The sequence below is a fragment of the Mastomys coucha genome, unplaced genomic scaffold, assembly GCF_008632895.1.
Source record: "Mastomys coucha isolate ucsf_1 unplaced genomic scaffold, UCSF_Mcou_1 pScaffold21, whole genome shotgun sequence".
Lineage (NCBI taxonomy): Eukaryota > Metazoa > Chordata > Mammalia > Rodentia > Muridae > Mastomys > Mastomys coucha.
Genome location: NW_022196904.1, coordinates 174,430,765 through 174,447,986, shown reverse-complemented (window position 1 = coordinate 174,447,986; position 17,222 = coordinate 174,430,765). Strand labels below are relative to the sequence as shown.

At 36.4% G+C, this 17,222-nt stretch overlaps 1 protein-coding gene across 2 annotated transcripts in view; it reads left to right on the top strand.

Moving 5' to 3' along the window:
- Hpse2 (heparanase 2 (inactive)) overlaps positions 1–17,222 on the top strand; it is a 601,951-nt gene that overhangs the window by 83,684 nt on the left and 501,045 nt on the right. For both annotated transcript variants that reach the window (XM_031390380.1, XM_031390379.1), the window contains exon 3: positions 4,007–4,168. In XM_031390380.1, the coding sequence (XP_031246240.1) occupies positions 4,007–4,168 (162 nt within the window). The remainder of the gene's footprint in view (positions 1–4,006; positions 4,169–17,222) is intronic.

The window sequence follows — 17,222 nt, the reverse complement described above, 5'->3', positions numbered from 1 at the left end:
TACCTGAGCTCTGTAAGCTCTAGTCCTACCTGAGCTCCTGTAAGCCTCTAGTCCTACCTGAGCTCCTGCCCCGACTTCCCTCAGTGATGGACTGTGATCAAGATGTGTAAGCCAAATAAACTCTTTCCTCCCCAAGTTGATTTTGGTCAGTTTTTTACCATAGCAACAGAAATCTAAGTATGACAGACACCCATACTCAGTAACCCAGGCTGTTCATAAATGCAGGATCCTCCTGCTTCAACCTTTTATGTGTTAGGATTATAAAAGCCAGGCAGTGCCTTGCCTGACTTCAGCTGTTTTAGAAAGTTACTGTGTTTGTGTCTACAAGAGTACTGAAAATGCATATGTTTTTTTCAATATAAATTTTAAATAACTGCAAACATAATAACTATATTTTAAAATGATACATTACTACTAGTTTTTTTAAATGAACATAAATAGATAAAATCTTTTTGTTTGTTTGCTTGTTTTATTAGTTGTTAATCTTAGTGCCTACATTACTGTTTTTCTTTTTCTTTTTTTGAGTTTTTGTTTTTATTTTATCATATTCTTTAAAATTTATAAAATACTGTAACAATAAAAAATGAGTATTATAAAAGTTGTTTGACAAAACAATCAATTGAACAGTCTTATATAGATGCTTGTCTACAGCAATACTGAAAATACATAACGTTTTTCTCAATATAAATTTTAAATAACTCCAAACATATTAACTGTATGAAATAATATATCACTATTAGTTTTTTTAAATGTACATAAATAGATAAAGTCTTTTTGTTTGTTTGTCTTGTTTTGTTTTTAGTAGAGATTAAAATCTTGGCTCCTACTGAGTTACAAACACAAAATAAGAACAATTTTTAGACATTGGAGTTCATTGTAATAAGGCTGTACTTCAATGACCCTCACGTCACCAAAGGATTTTACCTCTATAGTAGCTAAGCTAAGAGTTGATAGTTCTGCTGCACCAAGGAATGAATTGTAGGCACGATTTTTGGATACAGATTTCCTGCTGTGGTCAAAGCTATTTGACTTGAGTGATTATCTTCATTCTTAGTCCACAGGGAACAGGTTACATTCATTTAAGAAATGGTGTGTGTATTAAGATGGTCTATCTATGAAGTCATTCATCAACTGTTTCAATGAACAATGATTCTGCTTGGAGGGTGGCACAGACATTAGGTGAGGATAAGAATCTGGTTCATTGGCTGTGATGATTTTGAAAAGCATTCATCTCAGAGAAAGAGTAACTTATAAAGTCCTGTTCTTCAGACTTGATAGAATAGTTACAAACGTCAAGCAAAGCATTCAGTCTCACTCTTTGTTGTTCTCTTATAAGCCACCTCCCAAATTAATTGCCTATGTTCCTTTTGGCTGTATAAATAATTTTGAAATATGTAAGCTGTGTTTTCAGTATTCCTGTAGATAATCATCTACATAAGACTATTCAGTTGATTGTTGTTTTATATCAAATACCTTTTATAATACTCATTTTTATTGTTACAATATTTTATAAATTTTAAAGAACATGACAAAATAAAAAAACTGAAAAGTATGGCAGGTATTGAAGGGGGTCTCTGGGAGGAGTTGAGGTACAAAAGGGAAAGAAGAATGTGATTTAATTCATTTACTTAAGATATGTTTTTCAATGTTAACAAATTCAGATAAATTGAAATTATGCATCTTTTCTCATCATAACGCAATAAAACTTAAATCAATAAAAAATGATGGAAAGTTACTGTGTTGAACTTTTCTTTTTTTAAGGATTCCATTTCTCTATTGAGTTTTTTATTTTTATCTCCCATTATCTTCCTCTTTTATATTCAGCTGTTTTTCCCAAAGGTCATTGGTCCTTCTTGAAAACCAGTTTTTGAGGTTCTTTGTCAATTATTTTATTGATATTATTATCATTTGAGGCAGTTAAAAGAAAGTTATGGACTTTTAGTGGAATCATGTTGCTCTTTCATATTTTTTGTGTTTTTATGTTGGGAATTGTACACCTGTTGATATTGATGTCTCTAACTTTCAATGGTAGATCTTATGGCATAGCCTTCTCTTGATCATCTTTTTTTCTTTTTTTTACTGGTGTAGTATTGAGCTTAATTCATGTGTGTGTGTGTGTATGTGTGTGTTTGAGAGGAGCGGGTGTAGGTGTGTGTGGCCAGATCAATGTGGTTTAAGATTGTCTTGAATTTGCTATAGAGATGAGGCTGGCTTAATCTTCCTGTCTTCACGTGTTGGAATGATTCGTGTGTGTTACCACACTCAGCTGTGTTGAGTTAATTCTAATTAAACCATGTCTTGTAGTTTTCCTGTGACTTTTGTGACATATTTTCTAGGTTCTGATTGTATGTTAAATTTTGGAACCTGATTACCTACTTTGTAGGGCTCAAGTGAATGTGGTCTGCCTGAGAGCTGTTTTATAAACAGAAACATATATATGATAGGACTTTTTTTGTAGTTACTCCTTTGAATTTGTTTTAACTTTGGACTTTGAACACAACTGTAGTGACCTGTGCCACTGTCGTTTGCATCTGGAGCAACTGCTCCAGTAGTGTAATTCCCCTGCTTTTGCTCTAGAGGTTAACGTTCAGTAAGCTCCAGTTTGTCCCTCCTTGGAGCAGGGGTTTTAGTGTAGGCTTTTGTTTCTCATTTCTTTACGTTGAAGTATCCACCTACTTTTTAAACAGTAGAAGTTTGATTTAATTAATTCTCTGTAAATAAGTTTCATAAAATCTGACATTCGCTGTTTATGTCAGTTAGCGAATTTTACTGTCTGTTTTATAAATTGGTACAAATATATTTAGTCATAAATAATACATTATTTCTAACCAACTCATGTTTTACCTATGAACTAGAATGGACTGTTTTCAAATGTGGATAGTATGTGTGGTCACATGCATTGTGTTGAGTTTCTATTCATAGATGGGATATTCCTTGGGGGTGGTCTAATAAAAGCGTGCTTATCCAGAACAATGGTCCATCCTTCATGCCATGTCCTGTCTTGTATGTTCTGGTAGTTGTTTTTGAGCACTGCATAAAGAGATGACTCTTTCCTATTGGTATCCTTAATGTGGGCATTTTACCACATTGAAACTATTACTGTCAACAGTGCCAGAGACTGTTTTTTAGTTCTTTCCCATAAAAATCCTTTTATTAACTGTGAAAAACTTGCAAGTTTCTAGAATTGCTATTCAGATTGAAGTATCATTTATTAAAAAGGGGCAGGTAACTTCCATTTACTATGTTATATAGAATGTGTTTCCTAATGGTTGGAAAGCATTCTCTATGAAAGTTTATATTTGAGGAAGAATGTTTTCTGAAGGGTATATTTGCTTTTAGTACAGAATCATACTGAGGTACAAAAGGCAACCTGCCATCATTGAACAGCAGGCGAGAGACTCTAGGTTTCTTTCTTAGGAGACTCTAACATATTTCTGGATTGAAAGAAATGATTTTCTGATCAGACTGAATCTATTTTCCCAGCAATACATGAAATATAGCAGGAGAGTCCCTGATCAGGTAACCATGGGATGGCAGCCCTAACTTAGGCTGAATGGTCTGGCTGGAAAGTGAATTGAAAATAAGCCGAATATTTAGAATATTTATCTCTGGTCCTAAGGCATAGGCAGAAGAAGTTAATTTCATAGTTCCTAGCATTCAAAGTTGTTTTATTATTCCTTCTGAAGAATGGCAAATGATGCTTAAGAAAGGATTCAGAAGGTAAATAAATCTTGGAGGTGCGCTAAGAATGAGCATGCAAACATGGAGTCTTTAGTTAGGTCAGAGAGAGCTAAGTAACAGAAATTGACAAAGAATTAGGAAATAAAAAGAGGAAATTACGGGGTTTAGTATGGAGCTAAAGGACCCTCAGCACTCTTATTTCTCTGGCTTATAAATTTGATAAAAATGTTGGCAATTTATAAATTCTGTCATGCTGTGTAGAACAAAAACTTAAGTAAATGTACATTTTGTTTTGTTTTTGTTGCCTGTCTTCTTTCTTTTGTAGACATTGTCCGGAGTGATGTTGCCTTGGACAAACAGAAAGGCTGTAAGATTGCCCAGCACCCTGATATCATGCTGGAGCTCCAGAGAGAGAAGGCAGCACAGATGCATCTGGTTCTTCTGAAGGAGCAATACTCCAACACTTACAGTAATCTCATATTAACAGGTAATAGAATTTTGGGCATTCTGTGTATTGATGACCTGTCAGTGAACAAGTGAATGCTTGGGAGCTGCTAGCGTGGCATCCAGATGGGCCCACATCTGCCTGTCTTTCCCCAGCTTACTCTACTGCATTTTAAGTGTAAGGACTCTTCTCTTCCTTTAACAAATATTTCTTGAAGTCTGCAGATATTTTTGGTTCAGAGTTATGGATGACTCTCTGTGTTGTGTTTTTTTCTTTTCAAATGGCAGAATCAATGAGAACTTAATGAGGTCTTATGAAAATACAGCTTTCTAAACGTGTGCCAATAGGTTTGAGAGGATTACTAAATTTGGAGTCTTTTTAAGAAGCATCTATTTTCTTCTTTCTACTTATGCCCTTTCTCTGAACTGGGTAAATATAAAAAAAATGAAGTGCAAAAAAGATAATGACCTTCAGGCAGAACTGAGAAGATTCTATTCCTGATAGCGTTTGAAAATATCTGTGGGATTTGATTCTTTTTTTAAGCATAAAGAGGTTTAGGGCTTAACTGTACTTGCCTACATCCTTGATTCAGAAGTAAATATGTGCCAGAGCTGCAAGAGAAAACAGCATTTTGCAGGACTACCTCAGAACTTTTTTGGTAAAGAGCATGCAGTTGTGTATTTTGTTAGGCTTTGTAAAGAGTTTCACAGTGAACTCTTACGTGCGCATCCTTTAGGGTAAGATGCACTAAGAACTCTTCAGTTACCTTCACTTTCTCAGGACCATCAAGACTTGATTATTGATTTGAATGAACCTCTGATAAGTCAAACTGTGTGCCTTCTTTTGTTTGTGAATGGTTAAGAATGAAAAGAGATGGAGTATCTGACAGTCTATGGACGTCTCAAATTTATTTTTGTGGACTCTAAGCTTGGAAATTTTTGATGTTTTTTTGTAGGCTGCCTGGCATTCCACCAGGAATTACAGAGTGGCAACCAAATTGTTTTGCTTTTGAAAAAGCACAAGACTCTTCCAGCTTTTCATCTTGTACCTGGTGGAAACCAGCAGCTTGAGATGAGAGCCAGATTTAGATGTGGCTTTGGTGAGCAGTGAAGAGGATTGTGGGTTTCATAAGTGTACACCCTGGCTTTTGCTCTTTGATAGGTCATTACGGAGGGAAAACTTAAAAAATGATTTATGGCCAATGCATGCATTTCCCTAAATTGGTTATTAAGACTGAGTTTTAGTTTTGATATTTTAAAAGAACATAGATTTTTCTCCAGGTTTCTTCAGCTTACCCCAAAGTGTGTACATGTATACATATTGATCTTTTTCCAATTTAGTGAAAGATGAAGTAAATACTTCATTAAAGATAAAGTATTTTTATTTTCTTTTATTTTAATGTTTTTAGGATTTTATTAGCAGGGTCATACCCTGTGTTCTTTATTATGGGATACAAAAGACTTTAGGGTAATTCTAACCCTAAGCTGTGGACCCAGAGTATGGCTAAAAGGCATATTATCTTTGAAAACACAGTGTTCTATTGAGTTCAGTGCAATCTTTCTAATTCTCAGTAACATAATCCCTTTGGATGTTTATTCACAGTTCAAACTGTTGGAATCAACATTGTCAACTTTTACCCTGACAACTTGCTTACTTTCCACTAAACAAACTTACCCTGGACAAGAGTCTCTTTCCTGCTCTCCCTTCTCCCAAGCTGCTTCAAAGCGTCCTCAGGCATTTCCACATTTTTCACTCCTGTGCCTTTGTCCTGAGGTGGTACCTTGTAGCAGACAGAGCATTTGGTGTAGCCTGGTTTGTTTACTTGAAAGTTCAAAAGGTTTTGGCTCCAGGTGTTGGGAAGAGATGGAGTCATTTCAGTTTGGTGCCGATGGTGAAACTATTTTAATGTCCTTTAACTCACTCTTTGATTTTACACAGTGTGGCTTTCTAATTGTTATGAAGTTTAATCCTTGATTTCTTGTATAAATCCTGAGAACATGGTCTCCAGACAGCTAAACATAATATTTAAACATAACTAAACTAAGTTTTGTAAATATTTCCCTTTTCGGTGATGAATGTATATTGGTAAGGAGGGTGAAGTTGAAGGGGCAGAGACCTCGCAAATGAATTGACTTTTCTTTACCAACATATTCAGAACACCTACTTGGTGCTCTGCTTGGTGATAGTCTATTTATGTTTTCAATAGCTTCAACACAGTGTATTTTGCAATGAAAGTACTTAGAAAACCGGGCCACCAAAATCTCAGGAAAAGTTAAGTTTTCAGAGTTTTTCCTACCCTTCCATATTATTTACGGACCTGGTTTGAGTGTATAATAATTGCTTTGTGGCAAGTTAGTGGTATATATAACAGTATGTTTGAAAGGTATGTATTCCACATCACAAGCAGATCCTCATCTTCAGGTATTGTCCTTTGAGCTAATGTGAATGCTAGCCTTGGTTGAGGTGCAAAGTGCCACTTAATAGTATATATTTCAGCTGATGAAAGCTTTTAATCAGTTACTCATCAGAGCAGGGAAAAGGATAATCTATCTTTGACTGTATTCTAATCACTTACAAAAACAAAACAAAACAAAACCCTTTCAGCTGTATTGATGGTTAATGGCTATTAATGGAACTGATACAGAAAAACCAACTTTAATGCATTCTATTTCTCTTTACATCATATTTAAAATATGTTTATCAATGTTATTTCCCATTTATTTATTTGTTTGTTTATTTATCTATTGATCTATTTAACTGTTTAGTGTGTGTGCGTGTGTGTATACATGTGGGTCAGAGGACAACCTTTGGGAGTTTCCTTCCTCTTGTGAGTTTCTGGGATTGAACTCAGGTCATTAGGCTTGGTAGCAAGCGTCTTCACCCATTGAGCCAATCGCTAGCCCTTTTCCCATGCTGTCTTAATGTTCTCATGTGAATTATTTGCATGGTATTGCAAATACTACTTGTTTTACCTAGCCTTGAGGGGTTTTGAAATGAACACTTAATGTTTTTGGAAGGGAATTGAGCCATTCCAATAGTGATAAAAGTAGAACTATTTTAAATGGTGATGAGTTGTGTCTTACAGTTTTCATTCATTGCTGACATGATATATAGAATTATACTGAAGTCTCTTCAGCATGAGAATCATCACTGTACATATCACAGGAGAAATAACAAAAGGAGGAATGAAATAGGGAACTTTTAAGTGAAATCCAGGATCAAGTTGTAACATTTCTTGTGCTCTCATGACGTTTAATATAATAGTATTGTATAAACTTGTTGACATGTTCTATTATAGACATTGTAAATTAATCTGAAGACTGTTAAGGAATGCTACTAACACGCCTTTACAAAATTGAGGTTTCCTCTTCCCTTCTGCCTCTTCCCCTCTTACAGGTATAAAAAGAACATTTGTGGTGGATTTTTGTAATCATATGAAAAACCAGATAAATCTAGTTGAACAAATACTTGAATTTCACTTAGAACTTAAGTTTCTGGAAGTCAAGAAGTATATTTGTGTAGCATTTTGAATAGCACATACAGCATAGTGAATGATATTGTAATGAGGTCAAATTTTAAAAATTACTTATAGTATGATGTCATCACTTAGTCACTTCTTTGCACTTGGACAGCATAAAACCACATTGCTATTAAGATAGATGGCATTATTACACATATGTTTCAATATTTCTTCATGAGGATTTTTTCTCATGTATTGGCTGCCAGTTTTAGTTTTGTGCCTTAATCTTTATCAGACTCTGAATTAGAGTAGGGATTTTTGTGGTTGGGTTTGTGTTACTGTGGTACATGAATAGAGCAGAAGATTCTATTTCTTTGCCATGGTCCATTTTGTGAGCATGAACTGAGCAAAAGAGCTCTCATTAGTAGAACAAGACTGTACCCACATGCCATAATGTCCAGGTGCCTGTTTTTAGGTAAGCGTAAGGCTACAGTAGCCCATTAAACACAAAATTATCTTTGATATGAGTTCCCTTTATAGCATCTTCTTGATAATCTAAATCTAAAGAGACCTCCCCAGTTTCACTTTATTGACTAGTTGTTTGTGTCATTAACTTGGCAATTATGTGGAAGTTTAAATTAACTTCTGACAGTGTTTATTCACTTCAATTACAGTTCAAAATTAATTTTGCTACTGGTTTAAAGGCACTGATTTATATTTTATAAATGACTCTAGTGGATTCTCAACACAGTCTAGTTAACTGTCATTTTACAGGTTTTAGGGATCCCTATCTGACTCATTTGTCTGGTCTTATTTTCTTTACTTATGTGAATATGCTATAACTTATCTGCATAAACTGCATCATTTAGTACTCCTTGGTTTCTTCCTTTCTCCTCTGAATGTTTGAAACAGCCTCTTCTCTCTCTTTTACTATGTTCTCTTAGCTCATTCAAAGCCATCATTTATAAGTTCCTTTGTACAGTAGCACCACATTTTATATTTACATAAAAGGACAAGGAAATATTTCAATGACGTTTTGTTTTGTAGGATAGAAAAGACATTTGTTCATCAGCGTAAATCTGGGTAGTTCTGATTTGAGGAATACCATAATGAAATTCTTAGGTCACAGGTTTTAATATCAGTTCCCCTTCTTCTCTATGGCATTTATTACCAACTTTATCAAAGAAACCAAGATAATGTTTAAATATCATGAAAAGTTAGTAGTCAGCAGTATTTGTGATATTTATTTGCAAATTTGTTAACATAGAGGAAAGTGACTTTCTTATCCTAAATATTCTTATCCAGGGCTAGAGATTATGTCACATGAATATATATACATATATTTAAATATAAAAACTTAATTAAAAACTTCACATTTGTTCCACTGTATTTGAATTTTCCAGAGAAACAGAATTTAATAAGATAGTCATATACGTAACTTTCTATATATACACATATACAATTATGTATATATACACACATATATGTATACATATTCATATAGATACATATGTATACACACATACATATGCATATACATATACACATACATGTTGTATACATATGTGTATATATGTACATATAAAGTTATATATTATTTATATATATATAAAATATAGAAATTATATACTTTTATATGTTACATATATTATATACACTCATAGGGGATAATTTCTTAAGGGAATTTTGCTCACATGGTTATGGAGGCAAAAGAGTGCCATGACAGGTTGTCTCCAGGTTCCAGGCTCTGGGACAGTGGTGATGTCTTTTAGTTTAACTCTGAAATCTTAGAACTAAGGAAGTCAAATATGTAATTCTCAGTTTGAAGATGAGAAGAGGGGAGGGTGGGAAAAGAGAAGGAGGAGCAAAGAGAGAAGAAAGGGAGGTGGGAATGAGAAAGGAGGGAGAATAAGGCAGATGGGGAGGGAGAGGACAAAGAAGATAAGAGAGAGGGAGAATGAATTGCTTTTTCTTGGCTTCTTTTATTCTGTGTAGGTCTCCAGCCAATCTGACGGCACCTGCCCATGTTGAGCCAATCTGACGGCACCTGCCCATGTTGAGGGCAGACCTTCCTCATTCACTATGGTCAGACTTATGTTTCAGCCTCTCTTGGAAGTGTTGCTACAGACATACCCAGAATTAGTTCCTTACTATTTTTCTAGGTATTTATTAGCTAGTATTTTCTTAGGTATTTATACTAACTAGTCAAATTAGTATCTGAAATGAACAACTGAACCCTTCATCCAGTTACATATTTAAGTAATTGACTAGTAAAACCTCTGTTATCCTCTCTTTATATATACTCGAAGTAGTAAGCATTATAACTATTGAAGCACACTTGATGGGAATTAGTGTTTTGGAAATAATGTGTACATTTATCCAACCTCTCCTAATTCCTAAAGGTAGTTTGAGTTTCAGAATAAATTAATGAAATTAGAGTTCATTTAAAAATATTTTCAGGAACTTTATCCAAGACAGAGATTCTTAGGTTTGAGAGAGTAAGGATTTCTTTGTTAAGAATCAAGTAATAGGGGAAATCAGGAGAGGAGATATTATTTGACATGTAAATAAAGAAAGTATCTAATAAAAAAAAAGAATCAAGTAATAGAACTTCTTTGTACAATAAAGGGGATTTCTAGCTGCTTATGTCCTGTATGGGTGGGAATGGGTAGTCAAAGGAACTTGATTTAATTTGAAGCAATATTTACTAAGTGCACACTGCATACTACTATTTTCTGCTGCCACTCAGAAATGCTGTACCATGTAAAATTTTGAGTACTTTGTAGTCTGGCTTCCTCATGCTTCTATGTCAGTTGTCTGCTGTTACCAGCCGTACCCCTAGTGAGTCTGCTTGCCTGGCTCATCTGTAGTCTGTAACTTTACTTTTTTTCAAACCTTATTTTTTAATGATCGTTCTTAAATGCTTTAACCCCCTTTTTAGCCCACCACCCACCAGAGGTAGTGGAAAGGAAAGGGTATGGGGGACCTGGTTAGAAATGGTTCTTTGGAGCAGCTCCCAACTGTGTTGTCTGGAAATCAGCAAGTTCAATTAATAGGTTAGCAATGGCATCTCAATCCACTTGTAAACACTTCACTGATACACCAGCAGTCCAGTCCAGTAGAGTCATTCTAACAACAGCAGTGACAGGACCTAGCAGAGACAACCAGGCCTCAGCCTTGGCATGTGTCGGCAGGAGGGACCAAGAGGAACATCAAGGGAAGTTCTTGTCTCATGGAAGTGAAGATCAGCGAAAACATGAGACCCACAAGCATTGCACAGCTAGCTGTACCAGCAAGCCAAGCTCTGTCTCGTCAGCTCTGTGGACTCCTATTTATCCCCTCCAAACATCATGTGTCCTCCACGGTTATGCCTGTGCACAGTCTCTTGCCTCAGAACTAAGCTTGTCTCAGTTGACATCACTCTGACAATCAGCTCGAGTTTGTGGAAATGACAAGAAACTGCAGCACACCACCAGAAGTTTGTTTGTTTGTTTGTTTGTTTGTTTATTTATTTGGTGCATTTCTCTCTATAGAGTCCCAACAAATGCAACTCAACTATGCAATGTAAGGTAGGCCAATACATGCATGTCATTAGCAAAGAATTGTTTATCACATGTCCTTTCATGTGCTTGCTTTAGCAGAACACCCTTTCACCTGTGTCTACTTCAACTAAACATTCCTTCATGTGTTTTCCTTAGCAAAACACCATGCAACCGACTCCACTTCAGTAGTCAATGACTATGAATGACATGGCATACTCAATACTGTTGGGTCATTGACATCACATCATGAATAATTTGCCATAATACAATAATGCTACATTTCTCTTGTTAATTTCTTTTCTTTTTTTTCTTTGTGGTAATTAGGAGCTTCAAGGGCAAGAAAACTAGAAGGAATTGTGTCATTTATAAATTTCTCTGACTAGTTAAACATGGAAAATTGTGAAAGTATGACTTACTTTTTTAAGGCAGATGACCCTTCTGGGACTTTTTTTTTAGTACAGTGGTTCCCAACCATTCTAATGTTGTGACACTTTAATATAACTCCTTATGTTGTGGTGACTCCCAACCATAAATTTTTCATTGCTACTTCATAACTGTAATTTTGCTCTTGCTATTAATTGTAATGTAAATATCTGTGTTTTCTGATGGACTTAAGAAACCCTTGTGAAACGGTCATAGAGTGGCAACCCACAGGTTGAGAATCTGGTTTAGTACATGTAGTGTGTAGTTTTTGATGCCTCACTTTAAGCTCTGGGCACCCCACTCAGGTGCCTTCCTACCCACAGATGAAGCACACATGCATATTAACTTATTTTAGTGTGTTTTAGCTCAATGGTTGGGCTCTTCTTGGCCTTCTTTGGCTATCACCCCTTCTTTTCATTTCCAGCTCAGCACCCTAAATCTTCCCTTTACTTAGTTGCCCAGTTTCCTGCTCCTTGACCCATCCCCTAAATCTGCCCTTGGCTTAATTATGTTTCTAATATCCTGCCTGTCAGAGAAGCCAGTCAGAGAAGCAACCAATGGCCACTCTGCCTGAGATCTCACATGGCTGATGGCTCTTTCTCCCTCTGAAGCGTGGCAAAATCTCTCTTTCCTGTGTCTGCTAGCCTGCCTGCGGAGAAACTGGAAGTCCCGCCTATTCTGCCCAGTTCATTAGCCATTAGCATCTTTATTAATCTATCAAGAACCAATTGGGGAAGAGGACCTTCAGGGTTCACACTCAGATTCCTGGTCAGAACATCAGAACCTCCCCCTATAAGTACAAGCAACAATCTACTCAAAGTTTTCACGTTTCTCACTTTATCTAAGGAAGATTTCTCCTCCAATAAATAAACTTTTCTTTCTTGTTGGAATAGTAATGCATCTGCATTGAAGAAATCTTGGCAACTCTCTGTACCAAGAGATAACAGATAAACTTAGTTCCCTATCCTACAAGTTTCTCGTTCATATATTCAACCAGCTGAAGATAAAAATAATAAAAAATAAATACCATATCTGCACTGAACATGGATAGCATTTTTCTCTTCATTATTTCCTGAACAATACAGTGCCATACAACTATTTACATAGCACTTATATTGTACCAGACAGGCTGTGCGTATTAGTGAGCTTTCATTACTGTCATAAATGCTTAACACAAAGTGCTTATTGAGGAGATACTTTCATTTAGTTTTCAGTACTGAGAGTTCAAAGCCCAGATTATGTTTTGAAAGTTCTCTTGGAACTTTCTGTTGGAACAAAGCCACCTCTTGCTTGATTCACATGATGGATGGTTTTATATATAAGGAGTTAAGAAATAAAGAAACAAGGCAATATTGCTACTTTTATCACATTCCTCTCATAAGAACCATCAGTCTTTTCAGAGACACAATCTCTCAATTAATGAAGTGATCACATCTGTAAAAGTTCTACCAATAGATCACGTCTGTAAAGGTCCTACCACTTTCTAGTATTGCCATTCATTAAGCTTTCAACAGATGGCCACTTGAATACTTACATCATAAGTGTAAGTAATTAGAGATTCTCTAAATCATAGAAGAAGTTTTATGTATAGATGGTATGTATGTATAATGACATTTTATATAAGCAATTCAATTATTCTTGAATTTTGGTATTCCAAGAGGAATTGTAGAATCCTTTATTATTACTATGAATAACTATTCTATTTGTATATTTAAAAATAACTAACATATGTGTGCTGTTCTAGATATATTTTTAAAACTAAGATTCTGTGTTGAAAAGGGAAGATGGTGGATGATACACATGTATGGAATGCTAGAATCTTTGGGCCATAAATCGTAATAGAGTATAGCTATTCTGAGATATGGGTGATTGCAGGAAAACATTAGTTTTAGTAAAAAACAAAGAAAGGAAATTTTGGAAAACAGAAGCAGAGAGTCTGGAGTCTTGGCTTCTGTAGGGAAGTGTTCTTCTCAGTGTGAGTGCAACTTCAGAGGTGCCATGGCTTAAGACACAGAAGGAGCCTCAGGAAACTCCTACTGCTCTTTCAATAATAGATAACTGAGGGAATCAAAGAGAAAGGGAGGGGAAGAAAAAGGAAGGGGAGGAAGAGAGAGAGAGATAGAAAGGCAGATGTATGAAGGAGAGCCTCTTAAGACCCAACCAAAGCAGTGTGTCAGGAAGCGCTTTTCAAAGATCCTGAGAGTTTTAGTTGGGGCATTGAGCATTTCAATTCCATTTTTATTTCGGCTTGTGTTCCTTTTAATGTTTCTATCTTTTTATTGAATTCAGTTTTCAAATCTGGACTTATCTTCATTATTTCATTCTTTTGGCCTTGTATTTGTATTTTCTTGGCTATAACTCATGTGTTTATTGTTATCCTCTTAGAGTTCAGTGAAGTATTTGTGTCTTTGTTAAAGTCCTTGAGTTCTTTAATAAAGTTTATAATTTTTTTCTTCTTGATTCTGTGTCCTGGGCAGTTTTCTTACTGGCACAATATAAGAATTATATTAGGAAATATAAAAAAATAAATGCTATCAGAACATATAAAAAGTGATATTCTCCTCACCTATTATCACCTGGGTTGGAGGTTTTTATAATTCAGGAAAATTTGTTTTTAGTAAATAAATCTTTCAGCACACACTGAGTGATAAGCTCTGCAGTGCTGCTCCTGTCTTCACCAGGGACTTTGTATGTCTTTAGGACAGAGTTAGGTTTCCTTTTACTGGTCCATGGTAAGCACTGCCATAGGAGGGAGAAGGAATTAAGAAATTATACTTCCTGAGGAGAATTTGCAGTCGTGAAATACAATTAATGGAAGTATTTGTGTTTATAAGATGCCTTAAACTTTATACTTAAATTGTTAATTAAAATACTGAAATCAATAAGAAAAATTCAAGGAATGTAAAGAAATATATTAATGTATAAAGAAGAAACATAAGTGATAAGGAATTGTGTGGGACATGTTAATCAACAGAATAAACATTCATAAATATGTAAATAAACATTAAATAATGCACTCAACAGTTATCCTAGATGAGGCAGCAATGTGGCTTAAAAGCAAAGGTCCCTTCCTTCGTAGCTCACTCTGGGAACATAGAACAAGTGTCACTGGGCTGTATTCTAACTCCAGCCTGAAGATCACCTTTCAATATGTATATAAAATGGAGAAAAACTGAGTCACAACTTCACAGTGTTCCATGAGGTAGACATCTAGTCTGAGTCCTAGGTACCTGGACTGGTACCTGTGCCACACAACTACAAGAAATTGCTTGGAGGTAAGGGTGCTTGTGCTCTGTGCCCATGAGTGACTGCAAAGAATCAGGCCTTCTCTGCTCTAGAAGGGAGTTGCATATAGATGTTTTATCCCCTGGCTAGGCCTTTCTCTTTCATTGTGTACTTCTCTCATTTAGTAGGTAATCTCTATAGTAGGCCAGCGTTGTTCTGTCATTTATGCTCCCCTTCATGTTCACAGACTAGTCTTAATCTGGAGCGGCTGCCTCCAGGGTGCCGAGATTGCCTTAGTCATCTGATTACACTTCTTCACCTTTCTCTTTTCATTTTCTTTGGCTGGAACTGCTTTATCTATCCCTCTGTCTTTATTGTTCATCTTCTGATCACTTTCCCTCTTCCAATTTCCCAATTTAATCTAACACTAACTGCTAGTCTTACTCTGTTTTTTTTTCCCTCCATTTTCACTCTGAATAACAAATATCTTAGTGTATACTATATTACCCTTGGTCTTTCGTGCTCCTTAAATGTTTTGGGTTGAAGAAGTGATTGATTTTAACCAGCTATTAGACTCTCCATGAGTATGCTTACTTACATGGGTATTTCTCTGCATTTGGAGGGTATTAGGTGCAAGCCTAATACCCTGAACGTGTGGCTCAGAGGTTTAGCTACTGAGCTATACCCCAACCCGCTATAATAATAACTCCTCAAACCTACTACAACCTAGTCACACTTGAATACTGCAGATACTGCTACTGATTGAATATAGGTGATTTTTAAAAATCCAGACAATGGCCTTATCCCAGATATGCTGAAATAAAAGAAACATGAAAAATCAAGACAACACAGTTTCTCTGAAAATTATCAATTTCACAGAATGGAATACAATGAGCATTAATTGTATGAAATTTCAGACAGAGAATTAAAAAGAATGATTATAACTATGCTTAATGAAGTTTAAAGAGGACATGAATAAATCCTAAATGAATTCTAACAGGATAAAAGTAGTCCTCTTATGAAACAGGATAAGAAAGAGAATTCAATAAAGAAAGAAGTAAATAGAAGATTTGGGAAGACTCTAGGAGACAGAGCGAATGGAGAACACCAGGAGAACATGGCATACACAGTCAGCTAAGCAGGGCTTACATGGGCTCACAGAGACTGGAGTGATATGCCTGGGTCTGTGCCAGGTCCTCCCCACAGAAGTTATGACTAGTAGCTTGCTGTTTTTGTGGGACTCCTAACAGTGGGGGAGCTGGAGTATCTTTGACTCTTGCCTGCTTCTGAGACTCTTCCTCCTGTTGGGTTGCCCTTGATATGAGGGCTTTTGCATTGTCCCATCATATGTTGTTTTGTTCTGTTTGACTGTTGTCTCTTGAAAGCCTGGTCATTTCCTGAAGAGGAAACAGAGGAAGAATGGATCCTTTGGAGAGGGTAGGTATGGGGTAGCTGGAGGGAGAGTAGAAGGAAGAGAAACTATGTATTGTATGAAAGAAGAATCTATTTTCAATTAAAAAAAAAACCCTCAATGTGGGAAGCCCTGTTGTGTTCTCGGAGATTCTCAAACCGAAACTACAAGTTGACAGCTAGTCTCTGTGCGCTGGGGGGTTGGAGCCCATACAAATGACTCGAGAACCAGATATCTGTTTCTTTCGAAGCCGTGATTCTTTGATCTTTCTTCCCCTTCCTAGATTCCTTTGTATCCATACTGAGCTTTGATGTCTTATTATCACCTAAATGCCAATTGCTTACCTGTGATGCCTTTGAGTATAAATCCTCTCCCGTCACTAAGTAAAGTACACCTTGATGAGGAACGTCTCTTGGTGTGTGCGTCCTTTTCTCTGTTTTCCCCATACTGCAGGTCTCTCACATTCCCGGTTCGTGGAAACCCACGCTAGTAAGAAGCTGCTAGACGACATCCTACATATGGCGCCCGGCGTGGACTGCGAACGCGGAGGAATTTGAAGACACTACCACAAGATTCAGAACTCTGATTTACTGGAAAGAAAGGCGGATCCAGAAATTCGTGGTGGCTTACACGGTAGGACAGTTAGCGCTGACTGCTACGGTGAAGCACCACGGGACGTTAGGCAAACGCAGGTATTTTACCCGGTACCAAACTGCCTAGGAAGTGTTGCTGTCGGTAAAAATATGGGGGCTCAAGTTTCTAAGTCAGCTTCCCGGAAGGTGAGAAGGCTTTTATCAGAGAAAGGGGTTAGGGTTAAGAAATCGGCCTTAAATAGTCTAACACAATTGATAGAATCGTCTTGCCCCTGGGTAACAGATATGAGCCATTTGGACTTAGCGTCCTGGGAACAGATAGGGAAAGGCCTACGAGAAAATAACGTAGACGGGCTTCCCTTTCATATCTGGAAAATGATTCTTGATATCTTAAGAGAGGAGGTGGGCACTAAACAAGAGGGTGAACGCTCGACTAGGGTCA